This window comes from Gambusia affinis, linkage group LG16 (assembly GCF_019740435.1).
Source record: "Gambusia affinis linkage group LG16, SWU_Gaff_1.0, whole genome shotgun sequence".
NCBI classification, from domain to species: Eukaryota; Metazoa; Chordata; class Actinopteri; order Cyprinodontiformes; family Poeciliidae; genus Gambusia; species Gambusia affinis.
The window spans coordinates 2,689,008-2,705,762 of NC_057883.1; the positions used below are offsets into that span (position 1 = coordinate 2,689,008).

Genomic DNA, 16,755 nt, shown 5'->3' on the forward strand with positions numbered 1-16,755 from the left:
ATATGTAAATATTAGAAATGAACATTTTTATGTCATCAGAAACTGTTACAATAAAAAGTGATATACTATTAACACATGGCTGATTTTTATTTGACAAATTATTTTTGAAAGCTGCCAAACAGGCAACAAATGAACCAGATATTAATTAAACAAATGAGAAAAACAACTAAAATCTTGTTAGGTAGGTGGTTCATGACATCTGGTTTACCAGATGAACAGTGAGACTGTTTAGCAGGTCTGATGGTATTTGTAGTCCATCTTTCCTTGCTTTCATCAATGTCAAATTGCAGCAAACCCAAGAACACAAACCGCACTAGACGTGTCTCTGCTTCAGATCATTCATCAGATCATTCATCAGATCATCCAGAACTGGGACTAACAACAAACCAAAATTAGAACAAATGAAGAAAAATTTCAGCAGAAAAGACACAAACAGTCTAGAATGACATTATTGGTTTCCATAAAATTGATAACTTTTTAAATTTGCTCTTTAAAGAGCAACGGCTCATTTGAACATTGTGAACTGTTGACAAGAAATCCAAAACTTCTGCATGACTGCAGCCGTCATGAAAGTACGTCTTAATCAGATCCTCTTCTGAGAGCGAGTCCAGCACCGACCCTGTAAAACAAAATAGAGCAGAATAGAAATTCTTTTACTGTCCAACAATGGAGAAATTCAGCTGCTAAACTAACAATGTGACACAATTAAAGCAGTTCAGTTCACATAAAGATAGAAGATAAAATATGTAAAAACAGAGTAAAATGCTGTAAAGGCAAAAATTCAACACAAGTACTGTGGAGTTATTAAAAGTAGCATATAAATAGTGTACTGAAAAGTAATGTACATTAAAGTATGTTAATAGAAAAATATTCAAAAATCAGAATCAGAATTGGAAGATTATTTACTGATGTCTTCACTTTGTGCCAAGAACTGAAGTTTTCCCACATGAAAAGCAGAACACTTGAACCGTCCCCAGATTTTGACCACAGAAGTCTCAAAACATGAAGCATGGCCATCTAAAAAAATAAAAAATAAAAAAAATAAATATAAAATAGAGGCACAGTTGAAACCAGATATTTATAACCAAGAAAAAGATACAAACATCTCTCTGTCTGTATAGATAGATTGACATCTATCTATCCAGTAGGGGTGCCACCATGAAACTTGGGCCCCATAACAAAAAATTTAATTTGGGCCCCCTGCTGTTACAATTTCTTGAGTCTATTTGACCAATAAAAAGCAGCACAATTTTAAAGGCATTGCTTTCTCTTCATGACAGTTTGTTATGAGACAGATAATCTGTGAAAAGATGAATCTCCTCCACTTCCTCCCTGACCAACTACTGACAGCTAAAGATTGTGATTGACAGCTAAAACCCACCTCATGTCTCTGATTGGTTGTTTGTAGAGAACACTGGGAGAACTTGCATCCTCACACACACTAACTTGAGTGACCTTCCATGTTTAATTTACATAGTGCAGCATATTACTGTAAGAATCATTTAAATATGAATAAGCATAACAGTTTATATCCTTCCCTTTCAGGTCGTAAGTTTTTCATATTTCCCAAAAGCCACTTGAATTTCAGATTGACGGACATTTTTCAGCGTGAACCTTTTAAACCAGTTAGTGCCATAAAATGTTACCTAGTTTCATGATTTGGATTAACTATATGTCATGTCATCTGCTTTTGACTATGGTGACCGTATTTCTAGTTTTGGAGTCTGCGAGACGCAGATTGGAGAGACGGTCGTCTTTAGCGATTAGCATCAGCTTTTTATGTTTATGGTAACCCACATAAAATGAGGATGGCTCTTTAAGAAACAGACGTTAGGGAAGCTAGGTAGCCTACCTAGCCAGTCGGAAGTTTAGTTTCCTGTGTGTATCAACCAATCAGAATGCAGACTGCCGCTGCAGTTCCCGCTCTTCTCCCCGTGTCTGCAGCATTGTCTGTGTGTGCGACAGAGATCCGACATGAGGAGGAGACTACTGACTGCGGTAAAGCTAGCCGGCTCTTTGAAAAGCCGGCCCGCACACGATATTCACGTGCGCGACAGCTCAAGACATTTACTTTTACATTTACATTTACTCAACTCATTTACTTGCTGTTTTTACAATAAAAAAAGCCACATCAGGTTCATGTCTGATCTACTGCAAGTAGATTCCCATGTTTGCCACAGGAGATCAAAGAATTTCTGCAAGGCGTGCTGTGGTGGTACAGGAGAAAAGCACAACCCACATAAGGAGGCTTTCATCACAGGCTCGAATCCTGGTCTGGTGACATTTGCCGTCTGTCTTCCCACTTTCCTGTCTGACCCCTTTCAAATAAAGGCCACTAGAGCCATTAAAACTAAAACTTAAAAAAAAAAAAGAAATTAAAAAAAGTGATTTATCAAATCGTGCATATTTTTCAAATCAAATCTCTGTTTGTTTATTAATTTTACCGTAGAAAAAATTAGCGAAGCAAAATGTGCTGTTTGTCCATGGACAAACTCCTTAACAGTCACCTGGCAAAAAACTGAGAAGGAGGCTCTGTGGGAGGAGTTTCCCTCTTGGAGAGCAAAGTATATGAATTTTATTACGTTTCTATATGGCGATTAACATAATCATGAAAAATATTTTATTTTTCATTCATCCATCTCTATCTAAGGGGAACACACTCACAACTAGGGAGAATTTAGAGAGACCAATTAACTCTTACCTGGCTGACATGTTTTTGGAATGTGGGAGGAAACCGGAGTACCCGGAGGAAACCCACGCATGCACAGGGAGAACATGCCAAACTCCGTACAGAAAGAAGGCCGGGATGCGAACCCACAACCTTCCGACTGCAAGGCAACAGCGTACAGACTGCGCCACCGTGCAGCCCAATGAATGGCTGTGTTCATATTAATATATCATTGAACATTTTGACGTCACCGGTGACGAGAAGGGCGGCGAAAAACCCCTGACGCGTTGCCGTTGCCAGGTGATCATCATACGTGCCTTTTCATATTACTTCCATTGAAAACAACACCACGCAGTAGCTGTCACTTTACTACTCGCGCTTACAGCGGGATTAAAAGCAGCTTTTATTTAATGTATAAATAAAGACTGGTTGAAGCTAGTTTGAACCAAAAAAGACGAGCTCACTGCTCACGTCACTGCTCAGTGACGTGTTGGTGGTGGCTCACCGTCGCTCACTATTCCCTCACACACTTTATTTTTTATTTTATATTCCATTCACTGAAATTGATCAGAAATGATTTCTGTTGTTCACAATCCACAATCTGTTTTGTTGTTTTCTTCTCCTCTGACTCCCTCTGTGAATCTTCTCACAACTAAAACGACACAAAAGACAATCGAAATAGATTTATTTCAAATAAAACTAATATAAAAAAGGCTCAACTCCTGCTCTCCACTGACCCTCCCTTCCTCATTTCCTTAGTGTAATGTCCAGCGCACACTACACGATCTTAGAATTGTCAGCCGATTGTCGGCCCATTTTCAAAACCTGAGAGATCACACATTAACTGACAGAAATCCTAGGTATAATGGTTCGATCGTTCGGTCGTGCCGTGTGGTGTCCAACAATGGGCACACAATAATGGCTACAAGTCCAGTGAACTCATTTTAAAACCAGGCATTAATCAATGCTTTACTGCAATCTACCTGTAGTGCATGTGGCTCTAGTGTCAGCGTAACGTCCTGACTGAATGAAAATCATTAGAACCTATTTATGTCATGTTAACTAAGAACAGCTGAAAGGTTACCGGGTTCATCAACTGCGTAGCAATTTCGCTCCAACTCCTCCTCTTGTCATTTCTATATTCTTTGCACGAAATGTTTTATAAACATTGATGTTGTTTCCACATATCATCTCCAATGTCCGCTGCACTTCGGGTTGCGCCTTGTCAGCTGTTTGGGATTCCCCTCGGTAATTTCCCCTCTGATAGCACGGAGGAGAATCCGTGCATTTTTTTTTTTTCAGAAATGGCTTCAGTCTGTTTAACTTTCTTTTACTTCCCCTTTGTGTGTTCCCTGCCAGACACAAAATGAACCACATTTTCCCGGCTAGCTCCACCTGCAGTGCAGCCGACACCTTCAGCAACAACTACATCATTATCAAGGTCAACAAAATCTTCTATTTGGCGATTAACATAATCATGAAAAATATGTATTTTTTTCCATGTCTATCTAAGGGGAACACACTCACACTTAGGGAAAATTTAGAGAGACCAATTAACTCTTACCTGACAGTCATGTTTTTGGACTGTGGGAGGAAACCGGAGTACCCGGAGGAAACCCACGCATGCACAGGGAGAACATGCAAACTCCGTACAGAAAGGCCGGGATGCAAACCCACAACTTTCTGACTGCAAGGCAACAGCGTTACGGACCGCGCCACTGTGCAGCCCATTGTATAAATGCAGACTGGTTGAAGCTAGTTTGAACCAAAAGAGACGAGCTTCGGAGAAGGTTTTTTCTGTCCTCTGCCATGAGACGTTATCTGTTGACATAAAGAGGTTAACAGGTAAGATTCAATCCAGTCAAGTACTGGACTAGAGAGTCCAACCCAGTGCTAAGATGATTTTATTAAAATGTCAGAATCAAATGCGGTCACATTTTTAAATTTTATTACATTTTCTCTCCTAACAACTTCATTTTTCTATTGATTTACATACACAGCATCGACAAGAGACAGACCACAAAAAAATACACATACCCAACCTGAATGAAATGTGTACTTATACTAATCAAGATAGCTAGAGTTGAGTTTGTTCAAAATGGAACCACAGAATCCTTTCCACTGACCAAAAAAATCTACTTTTATTTCAGTCTGAGTGAAGACTCCATGTTGCTCCTGACGCAGCCGGGTCAGACCGGGAACAGCAGGAAACCTGAGAACACGCTGAAGTTTCTGGAGTCGTCATAGAGCCGATAGCTGGCTGGCAGAGCGAGGCGAACCCGATCGCCCCGGTCCAGCTGCAGAGCCACTGCACTGGTCATGGAGGCGTATCCTCCATGGTCATTCAGGTCCAGGCTGAATGTGACTGGCTGCTCGTTCCTGTACAGGTACAGGCCCATGTAACCCTTCAAGTAATCTGCAGCCGTGAAGCTGAAGAAATAAAGTCCCGTGACTGGAGCGGTGAAAACACCTGCAGCAGCAGCAGCAACATTCATTCATCAGTTCGCTGCCCTGCAGCCAGACAGAGCGTTTACAGAGACGGCCCTCCTGCTACCTGCAGAGCTGTTGTAGCCCCAGCCAACGTTGGTGATGGTTTTGGAGAAGATCAGAGTAGTTTCTTCATCAAATGGACCGACTATTCCTGAATCAGTCAGACCGGCTGAAAAAGCCACCTTCACCTCATCTGGAAGAAACATGTTGGAGCCTCAGTGATCAATCGATCAGTCAAATTTATTTCTACAGCACATTTCAACAACACGGCCGTCCAAGTGCTTCACATCATAAACATCATATAGTCAGCAGTTGTGAAAACCAATAGCAGATTATACATTTTGTCAAGAGCCGTCATTAAAATATTAACACCCATCACATATGTCAATATTCCAGTTATTACAGTTCAAATGGTTCAGCTCTAAACTGGTAGGTTTTTAACCTGGATTTAAAGGAACTCAGTCTTTCAGCTATTGTTCAGTTTTGTGGAAGTTTGTCCCAGATGGTTCTGTCAGAGCTGAAGAGTTTAATCATTCTGTCTTCAGTCTGATTGGTAGCTTAGATGAAACATCTCCATTATTTTTTTTCATTGTTTCTGAACGTCTCAGGAGAATTTACCTTCTGTGTTCCCCTGAGCTGCAGTCAGTCTCTCTGAAAGTGAAGCCAGGTCAGCTGCTCCAGCTGACATATAAAACACAAAACTCTTTATCCAGGCACAATGGGCATAAAGAAACTGCTAAAAGAAAACATCTGTAATTATCCATCACCTAGACTTTGTTTCTTCAGATCATCCAGAAGCTCTTTAGTCACGTTCAGTCTGAAAGTCACAGCTGACAGCTGGGTTTCAAACTCTGAAAAATAATTTATTCTAAATCATTATTACTATAATTTCACTCCTTAAAATGTGTAATGATGTTTAGAATCACACCGGTCTCATTTTTTCAACCTGTTAATTACCTAAACCCTGGGTTTCTCCAGGTTTTACCAAGTCAAATTTAAGACTTTTAAAGACCATTATGAATGGAATTTAAGACCTAGGTCTCCACAGAACTCCATCTAGTCAACCAACTGCTGATACGTTTGCACTTATTCATGATAGAGGCAAAAAAAAAAAAAAAAAGTTAACTAGCTAGCAAGGTGAGTTAGCGGTTAATTATCAGTAGACTTAATGAAGATTACTCAAACTTTTGCCTGATAGAAAAAGGGATCTATCAGGTTTCTATTTTTCTCCCACCAGAAAAAAAATACAAAGACTATAAACCATTAAATGTTCGTGTCACGACAAAATGTAAGACCTGTGGTTAACGTATTAAAGGTCGACTTACTTTTTAAAAATAAATGTATTGCCTGAATTTTAGATACATGAATTTAAGACTTTTGAAATACCTCTTAAGGATTCCTGGACACACACCTTCCAAAACGTTCCACCTTTGTCTCATCAGACCACAGAATGTTTTCTCAAATGTCTTAAAATTAAAATAATTAAGAACTATAAATCTGCACACTTCTGTGACTTAAAACCCAAAGATAAGTTTTAAAAAACACCAATTGAAATGATTTATTAATCAAATGATTTGTGAAGTTGTGATTGACCTGCAGTTCTGCGCTGTTCATCCGTCAGTCTGGACTCCATCCAGGAGAACTGAGCTGAAAATCACACATGGAGTTAAAATAAACATAATTTAATAGAATAGATTAACCATTTAACTGCTAGTGGCAAAGCCACTCAGTGTTATTGTTATGCAATAATATTGATTTAAAACAATATTCATCAGCTTTAATCATCTACTTTAACAAATTTGTTAGAAACATTGTGGAATATCTGATAAGCTGAAAAAGCAGAGTGATTTCAACATCAACCAGACAGTTTGGACTGGAGGATTTCTACAACATTTACATGTTGAGACAATCTGGAGCAAAACATTTTGTTTCCTTGGATCAGATGGTAAAACATTCCTGCTCCAGTTATGACAAGTTATTAGAAATGTTCAGTCGATGTAAAAGTCTGACTTGTTACCTGAGCTTCCTGCTTCCTGCTCCTCCAGCCGTCTCTCACTGACTCAGTCTGACCTCCAGAACTAAACAGGATTCATTCATTCATTTCATCACTTCACTGAGGATGAACAGAACCAAACACGAGACCTGATGATGGTACCTGCAGACTGATTCTTTAACTGGTCCAGTTGTTCCTCAGTAGATCTCAGTCTGGTCTCCATGGCTACAGAACAGATTTGCCTTTTCTTATATATTTCATCTTTCAACTTGTTTTTAAAATAAGTTTCATTTTCAATAAAGTAAACACCATACATGTGTTTAATGTCTTCTGATCTTCCAGCTGTTTTTCTCTGGATCTCAGTCTGCTCTCCAACTCTAGACAGAAAACTGACCTTTAGGAAGGAGTTCCTCCAGGAACCATTGTTGGATCATACAGTTTTATTCTGGAGTGTTTCGGTGTGTGAATATGAGTATGTTTGTGAGTGTGACAGGATGAATGTGGCTCTGGTCTAAAGCGAAATGACTAGGGAAGTGCCTTCAGTCCCTGATGATGGTGATGATGGTGGTGATGATGGTTATGATGATGATGATGATGAAGGTACCTGCTGTGTGATTCTCCAGCTGTCTCTCAGTTGATCCAAGTCGAACCTCCATCTCTGCTTAACAAATCAGTTTTACTAATGAATCTTCTTTTAATGATCTTCATTTGCCATTATTTCACTCAGCATCCTGTGGTACCTGTGATTGTTGTCTTCTGATCTTCCAGCTGTTTTTCTCTGGATCTCAGTCTGCTCTCCAAATCTAGACAGAAAACCGACCTTTAGGAAGGAGTTCCTCCAGGAACCATTTCTGGTCAGACTTTTCAGAAATATGTGAATTTAAAAACTTTATTTACGCTTGGCAAAGTTACCTGTGAGTGATTTTTATTTCATATTTATTTGAACATGAACAAGCAGTCGGTCTAGTTGTTACCTGAGCTTCCTGTTTCCTGCTCCTCCAGCCGTCTCTCACTGACTCTCAGTCTGACCTCCAGAACTAAACAGGATTCATTCATTCATTTCATCACTTCACTGAGGATGAACAGAACCAAACACGAGACCTGATGATGGTACCTGCAGACTGATTCTTTAACTGGTCCAGTTGTTCCTCAGTAGACCTCAGTCTGGTCTCCATGACTACAGAACAGATCAGATTTTATTCATGGATTTAATACGATGACATTTTTAATTGCCTTCAGCAGAACTCAGTAGCATCTTACTTGAGTTGCTAACATTCAGATCTTTCAATAACTCACCAACTCTGAACACAAGAAACCTTTTTGGATCTTCCTGTTTTATTTACAAGTCTGCAAAGTTCCCTTTAAAATTTATACTTCTAAGTTTAAAGCGTTACTTCTCAGCTAAGCCTGACTGAACAGAGTGAATTAATACTTCATCTAATGGAACAAGTTGATGCAGTTGTGTTAGCATGCTGCTAGCAACCAGAGAGATAAATGAATGATTTGAAACTAAATGATTAGTAAAAATGTGACTGACCTGTTGTTCTATTCAATCCATCAGTTAGTCTGGACTCCATCTGGGAGAACTGAACTGAAAATAATATTAGAGTGACTAAGAAGATAGTTGAAGGAACTCAATCGGGGGGTGATTTAGCTCTTAGCTACATCCGAACTGCAGCTTTTCTAACTGTGATTAACTGTCAGTAGGCCTGTCACGATAATACATTTTACTGGATGATAAATAGTCCCAGTGGTTGTGACGATAAACGATAATATTGTTGTTTTGAGACCATTTTTAAGAAATATAATGGTAATGGCAACAAATAATGCGAGAGCACATCCTAAAAGATCAGCTAACTTTAAATTCTAATGAACATTTAGCACTGGAACTGGAAGACTTTCTCCTCTAGATGGAGCCACTGAAGGAGCCACTGCTGCCATTAACTGGAGAAGTGCTGTATGAGTTCTGTCCCTGATGGTGATGATGATGATGGTTATGATGATGGTTATGATGATGATGATGAAGGTACCTGCTGTGTGATTCTCCAGCTGTCTCTCAGTTGATCCAAGTCGAACCTCCATCTCTGCTTAACAAATCAGTTTTACTAATGAATCTTCTTTTAATGATCTTCATTTGCCATTATTTCACTCAGCATCCTGTGGTACCTGTGATTGTTGTCTTCTGATCTTCCAGCTGTTTTTCTCTGGATCTCAGTCTGCTCTCCAAATCTAGACAGAAAACTGACCTTTAGGAAGGAGTTCCTCCAGGAACCATTTCTGGATCACCCACTTTTATTCTATTGTCAAACCTGTGTTAAGACCTGGCTCACTTTTCAGAAATATGCACCTTTATCATTTTTATTTACAATTGGAAGAGCTACAGCTAAATTATTTTATTATTTCAAATTTATGTGAACAGGAAGAAGACATAAAACTTGTTACCTGAGCTTCCTGTTTCCTGCTCCTCCAGCCGTCTCTCACTGACTCTCAGTCTGACCTCCAGAACTAAACAGGATTCATTCATTCATTTCATCACTTCACTGAGGATGAACAGAACCAAACACGAGACCTGATGATGGTACCTGCAGACTGATTCTTTAACTGGTCCAGTTGTTCCTCAGTAGACCTCAGTCTGGTCTCCATGGCTACAGAACAGATCAGATTGTTGATTAAAAAATGTTATTTCTTTTTAAGAAACAGATTAATTTGCCAATATTTCAGTAAGCATCTACTAGTACTTATGTTTGTTGTCTTCTGGTCCTCCAGCTGTGTCTCTCTGGTTCTCAGTCTACTCACCAACTCTGAACACAAATCATCAGCAGGTTGTTCCTCAAGGAGCCATTATTGGATCGTTTAGTTTCTTTCAACCAAATTTACAGATTTCTAACTATATTTTAGGATATGTTAGGAATCTGAGACAGTTAACAATGAACTGGGAGTTTTCCAGTCTTTCTGCTCTCTCTGAGTTTTACATTCTGTAAATAAAACATTTAAAGGTAAATGTTCAGGTTTGTGTCTCTCCATGACCCTCAGTCTGATTTCCAAAACTAAGAAGAAAATTGTGATGTTTTGGTCTTTAGTTGGCAGGTGGTGGTGTTTGTTAAACAGTGATGAGGTTCATGTGGGTGGAGGACGATGTTACATCAATAATTACTTTATAATCAATCACATCGGCGCCTTCTGAGTCATAATCAGACTGAATGTTTCTGTGAATCCCAATCCATGTAAACCTCAAAAATATGACATAATAAATAAAAGTATATCATCTGATATTTCCTTCCATCAAGGGAACTATGTTAAGATTTGTTTTTATGTTGGCAGATTTATGAAAATGCTTCCAGATGTTTTTGCTTCATTCAGGTCATGTGGGTCGTTTTGATTTCTGACGTTAATCTGACAAAGGGAACAGTCGACTGTTCTCTCTCAGTCCGACCAATATCACATTCATTTGTTGGATTCTTAATAAAAAAAAGTAAGATATCACAACATCAGGATCTAAACAGAGTGTATGGTTGTAAATATCCAGCCTTATTGTTACCTGAGTTTTCTGTCTTCAGGTCTTCCAGGTTCTTCTCACTGACTCTCAGTCTGACCTCCAGAACTGAGCAGGACATGATAAACAACTCATAATGGTTATTAACCACCACACAAAACTTATTTAAAACACTAACATTAGTACCTGCTGTGTGGTTCTTCAACTGGACCAGCTGATCGTCAGTGGATTTCAGTCGGACCGGGACGTCAGCTGAACGAAGCAGCAGTCAGTCGTTCATGTTTGAAATGAGCCACAGAAAAGTCTCACATGTTACCTGAGCTTCCTGCTTCCTGCTCCTCCAGCCGTCTCTCACTGACTCTCAGTCTGACCTCCAGAACTAAACAGGATTCATTCATTCATTTCATCACTTCACTGAGGATGAACAGAACCAAACACGAGACCTGATGATGGTACCTGCAGACTGATTCTTTAACTGGTCCAGTTGTTCCTCAGTAGATCTCAGTCTGGTCTCCATGGCTACAGAACAGATTTGCCTTTTCTTATATATTTCATCTTTCAACTTGTTTTTAAAATAAGTTTCATTTTCAATAAAGTAAACATCATACATGTGTTTAATGTCTTCTGATCTTCCAGCTGTTTTTCTCTGGATCTCAGTCTGCTCTCCAACTCTAAAAAAAAAAAAAAACAACAATAAAAGAGTTTCTGTTTTGTCTCCGTTGTCGACGCTGTTGGACCTTGAAGCGTCACAGCAGATTGCTGCCACTGGACTCTTTTGTTGACTCACTTTCCTTTATTCTAGAGTTTATTAACTTCCTTTTAAAACAGATACATTCTGTTTTAAAATGTTCTTCTCACATCTAAACCAAAGCACATTACCAACCAGAGCCAACCTGATTACGTTTTGTTTCCGGTTTTAAAAAAACTCGATCCTGAAGAACATCTATGGCGATAATAAAAACTCCTCAAATCATTGTTTAATCCATTGAACTAACTGACTGGCGTACAAAAGTCAGACACAGATCTCAAACTCCACTGGTCCATTAGTTCAATGGAGCTTTTTCCACTGCAGCAGCTCACAAAAACAAAACCTAAAATCTTCAAAGGCAACAGTAATCCAGGCTGGGTTACTGTAACGTCCTGTATGTCGGGTCAGGGGGTCGGCTCCTCTAGGGCCCCACCTGCCTTCACAGGGGTCAAAGTGCAGCTCACCTGTGTTGTGGCTCCTGAGTTCATCCTGTTGTCTCTCAGCTTCGTTCAGGCGATGCTCTGCAGCAAACAGTTCAGTTCGGTGTTAATGGGCAGCAGAAAAGAATCTGGACGTGTGACTGGTTGTTGAACGGTCTGACCAGCAGCAGCACTCAGGCCTTCCAGGAACACGTGACTGGAAGTCAGTTTGTTTTCCAGCTGATGAATCTGAGCTGGAAGGGAAGAGAGTCATAAAAAAAACCATCCAAGGTTTTCTAATAACCAGTGGAGCTGAAATGTTGACGATAAAGTGAAGAAGTTTACTGCTGTTAAAGCAGACAGTACATCAATAACTCTTAAATGTAGATTTAAAAAGTACAGGTTCCACTGGGAGATTTTTTATTTATTTATTTTTTTTAACCTAAAACAGAAAAGAAATGTCTTGTTTTAAGTGAAACCATCAACCTGAGGAGCTAGTATGTTTTAATCTATATTCAAGCATTTTTGATTAAAACAAATGTATTTATATTACTAAAACGTTACTTTTCAGTTAGTTTTGTCTTATTTCATATCTTCTTTTAAGATATTAGAAAAAGCTCTTACATCTGTCTAAAATTATTTATGAATTAAACAACTCAGTTCTAGTTGAATTGTTGTAAGCATGTTGGATTTTAAACAGGAATGGGTCAAAGGTCGTCTAGATTGAGTGTTGCCAGGGTGACAGATCGTTAGTGCAGAAACATGGATGTGATGTAACTATGGGCTCATTGCTGCTGCTGCTGTGTGTTTATGTGTTGCTAACAGCTGCAGCAGCTTTACCTGCTGATCTGACTCTGTACATTACAGTGGTGCAGTAGCATCATGTGCTCTTAGTATAATGCTTTCCAACATGTTGGACCCAGAAGGCTGACAGTTACCTTCAATGTCAGCCTTCAGCGTGTCCAGGTGGACGTCCAGGTGACTCTCCAGCACCAGGGCTTCAGAATCCATCCCGGCTGAAATGTTGCAGGCCTGGATTTCTGGGAGAGAAGAAAACCTGACGAACGTTTTTCACTTCAACACAAAAGCTTGTAGTGACTCCTGACAGACGCTTTCCTTTCCTGCGCTTGATGACCATTCAAACTGTTAGAGCACATTGATAAAACGCTCCACTTTGTCACCTTACAGTCATGATTGTCAGTGTGTTTTACTGGAGTTTCATGGGACAGACGAAGACAAAGTTGCTCATAAAAGTTGGTGAAGTGAAAGCAAAACGGTTTTCACATTTTCTCCACAAACAAGAAAGCAGATGAGGCATTCTTTGAGTCTGATCAAAGAATACTGATGTGCTAAAATGGCCTAGTCAAAGTTCAAACATAAATCCAACTGACAATCTGTAACAAAATGTAAAAACTGATGTTCACAGATGCCCTCTGTCCAAACTGACTGAGCTTGATCTGTTCTGCAAAGACAAACGACCAAACGTTCAGTCTGATGATTAAAGCTGGTAGAGAGGCTCAGAGCTTCACTGATGAAATACAGTGAAGCTCAAGGCTGCAATGTGAAAAACCTCAGAGGGTGTGAAAACTTTTACTGTAGTCCCTGCAGCTGTTAGTTTGAGACTAAGCTCAATCAACCTTTGCTAAATCGAACTGGCTTTAGAATTTACTTTGAGCTGAAGTTTCTCATTGAAGACTCCTGCAACAGAACTGAGACGACTTCAGGAAAACATGCTGAGTAGCTACGTTTTCTAGATCCACAAACATCCTGAGCTCTGTGTGATGAAACGCTCAGAAAGTCCCACTGAATCTAAGAATGAACCAGACTACAGAGTGTGTGAGGAGCAGCCTGACCTGAGATCTGCCCCATCAGGTCCTCCATCAAACGCTCCGTGTTGCACAGTCTGCCTGTCAGAACTGAAAGCAGCAAAATGCAGGTTACTGACATCCAGATCAGATACCCACTGGATCAGATTCTACTGGCCTGTCCAACTCAGAACATGTGACAAATGTCCACTTAACAAAAAATTAATATCTGTGGCTACTTCCTGTTGTCTTTTTTAAACTTCCTGTTGTCTTTTTTTAAACTTCCTGTTGTCTCTTTTAACTTCCTGTTGTCTTTTTTAAACTTCCTGTTGTCTTTTTTTTAAACTTCCTGTTGTCTCTTTTAACTTCCTGTTGTCTTTTTTAAACTTCCTGTTGTCTTTTTTTTTAAACTTCCTGTTGTCTCTTTTAACTTCCTGTTGTCTTTTTTAAACTTCCTGTTGTCTTTTTTGAACTTCCTGTTGTCTTTTTTGAACTTCCTGTTGTCTTTTTTGAACTTCCTTTTGTCTTTTTTGAACTTCCTGTTGTCTTCTTCGACGTTCTCGCCAGTTGTAACATCCAGCTGTTGATCATGTGACTTGTGTGACACGGGGGAAAAAAGTGTTTGCATTGCAGTTTTGAAAAATACATCAATTTAATGTGACCGTAAAAACCTTTTATCAGAAAACATGAGCGTTTTCAAAATTATTGTGTTTCCATAAAGCAAATTAACTTTTGTAATTTCAATTTGCGCAACTCCATGTTTATTGGAAACACGAGTCACGTCAAGTGATCTTCCACAGTTTTTAAATTATCTCTTTTTTTTTCGCTTCCACAGTCGTTTGTATGCGTCGATCTGCCACAAAAGAATCCTAATTAATACAAAGATGTTTGTGGTCGGAACATGAGGAAATGTGGTTAAGGTCAGGGAGTGAGAACACTTCAGTAGAGCTCTGCATGGAACCCAGAGAAGATGTAAAGAGGGTGTCTGAGAGGAGGATGATGACCTGTGTCCTTCCTCCTCAGCTGCTCCACGCTGCTCTCACTGGCCCTCAGTCTGGTCTGCAGGAACAGCAGCTCAGCTGCAGCAGCTGTGGAGACAGCAGCACCCAACCGCTTAGCGCTGCACAGACACACCAGCAGCTTTTTGTTTTTCCTGAGACTCACCGGAGTTCTTCTTCTTCAGGATCTCCACTGAGTTCTCACTGCTGCTTATTCTGGCCTGAAGCTCTGATATCTCAGCTAAGAGAAACAAACGAGGCAGGAAACGTCACAGCTTGTCTGGGGTCAAGATAAACGACGCCCGAGAGACAGAGCCATAAAGCTTTGAAACATCTTACCAACCCACTCTGAAGGAATACGTTTTATGTGCTAAATAAAGATAAGGTGGAGGGTGACTTTAAAACTGTTCATAAATAAAAATCTGATAAGTGCGGTGTGCATTTCTATTCAGCCTCACTCAGTCAGTGGAGTGGAAAACCAGCGTTTCACTGCAGTTCCAGCTGCAGGTTGTTGGAGGTTTGAACATCCACAGACTGAAAGTTTTGTTGCTTTGTTTTTGTAAGAAAAAAAATGCTAACGCTAAGTCTTCTTCCTCTTGAAGATTGGGGTTAAAGGTCAGTTTGCTGGCCAATCAATCACAATACCACCAGGGACGTTGAAGCAGCTTTTGGTGTTTTTGGCAGTGTGGGCCAAGACCGAGGTCTGCTGGAAAATGAAATCAACATCTCCATCCAGCTGGTCAGCAGGAAGTAGCATGAAACTCTGTAGAATGTCCTAGACGGACAAAAGAAAACCCAGCAAACCAGAACTCTGTTTGTGGAACCGGGGAGCAGAAATTTAGAGGTTCCTGTGCTGAGTTGAGAATATATTTTTGGGGAAAAAGTTTGGATAGAAAAAGTTGGATAGAAAAGGTTGGATAGAGTTGAACTCTCTGCCTTTATCGGTCCAAATATACTGAACTGAACGGGTTCTGGTTGATGGATCTTGCCTTCATCTCCTCATCACAGCTATAATCAGCCAATAGGACGATGAGGTTAATGAAGCACATGGTTAACGTGCTTCATTAACCTTGAAGCACATTAACAAAACAACAAGTCTGACCTTTGGTCTTCTCTTCCAGCTCCTCCATCTTCTTCCTCAGACCAGAGCTCTGCTCTGTCAGCAGGAGGTCTAGCGCCATCTTCAGCTCATCCATGCTCTGCTTCTTCAGCTCTGCCTCCATCTCCCCGTCCCTCACCCGACTCTCCACAGTCCGGAGTTCTTGTCGTTGATCCACTTGGTCCCCCTTCAGACTGAGGACCAGCTGCTTCAGGCCCTGCACCTCTTCCCAGAGGACGCTCAGGTCCCTGGGGGGACGCGCTTCGGTCCTGGTGCCACCGTCTGCAGGAACAGAGACCTCCGCTCGGCCTTCACCGACGGAGCGGCAGAGCATCAGCAGGAACAGAGCAGCAGACCTCATGTTGAAGCCAGAAGCTCTAGATAAGCCAGTCCAGCAGCTTTACCCCAGTAATCCAGCAGGAGAACATTCCAGGGTGGAGAGAGGGGGGCATGAAACAGGCAAAACAACACATTAACACCCAACTGTAATCATGATCCTCCCTTTATTCAGAAAACCCTAAATAAGATCCAGAACAAGCCTCTGGTGTCAGAAGTCACATGATTAGTAAAGAGAATCCAGCTGTTTCTGGCCTCAGTCTTTTGTTAGAGAACAAGCAGCAACATGAAGCCCAACAGAGAAATTTCAATCAGGGTTAAGATGTAGAACAACATGCTGATCAGAACAAACCTCTGATCAATCCATCATCTGAACATGCAGAGAGGGTGGAGCAGCTGCAGACCTACCAGGAGGTTCAGGTCCACTTAGACTGATGGGACAGCATTTATCAGAAGAAACAACCATGAAGTAATCAGGAGAACTGCAGGAGTCCAACTCGAGTTGGAGGATGTCGGCCCCGGGGTGGGTTTAGTCGCCACTTGCGTTGCTGAATAACTCAAAGATCTGCTCACAGAACAGGTTGAAGTGGAATCAGTCACTGGAAGGATCCCATTCGGAAAAAAAATGGATCTCAATAAATTCAGGCTTGAAATGAGGTGAAATTCCCGGTGTGCTGGGATTGGAGCTGAAATAAAAGGTGGCCTC

At 40.5% G+C, this 16,755-nt stretch overlaps 1 protein-coding gene across 1 annotated transcript; it reads right to left on the reverse strand.

The window, feature by feature from the left end:
* Positions 1-4,634: 4,634 nt before the first annotated feature.
* On the reverse strand, positions 4,635-16,469 carry LOC122846094 (myosin-10-like). The gene is made up of 26 exons (XM_044142842.1): positions 16,402-16,469; positions 15,717-16,111; positions 14,781-14,855; positions 14,621-14,704; positions 13,665-13,727; positions 12,750-12,851; positions 11,994-12,065; positions 11,857-11,913; positions 11,253-11,315; positions 11,101-11,163; positions 10,961-11,023; positions 10,831-10,896; positions 10,690-10,752; positions 9,890-9,952; positions 9,734-9,796; positions 9,594-9,656; positions 9,318-9,380; positions 9,182-9,235; positions 8,689-8,742; positions 8,266-8,328; positions 8,126-8,188; positions 6,752-6,805; positions 5,926-6,009; positions 5,777-5,839; positions 5,223-5,351; positions 4,635-5,138 (listed from the first exon to the last, which is right to left on the reverse strand). The coding sequence occupies exons 2-26, from the start codon at positions 16,072-16,074 to the stop codon at positions 4,858-4,860; spliced, it is 2,226 nt and encodes a 741-aa protein (XP_043998777.1). The 5' UTR covers positions 16,075-16,111; positions 16,402-16,469; the 3' UTR covers positions 4,635-4,857.
* Positions 16,470-16,755: the final 286 nt, after the last annotated feature.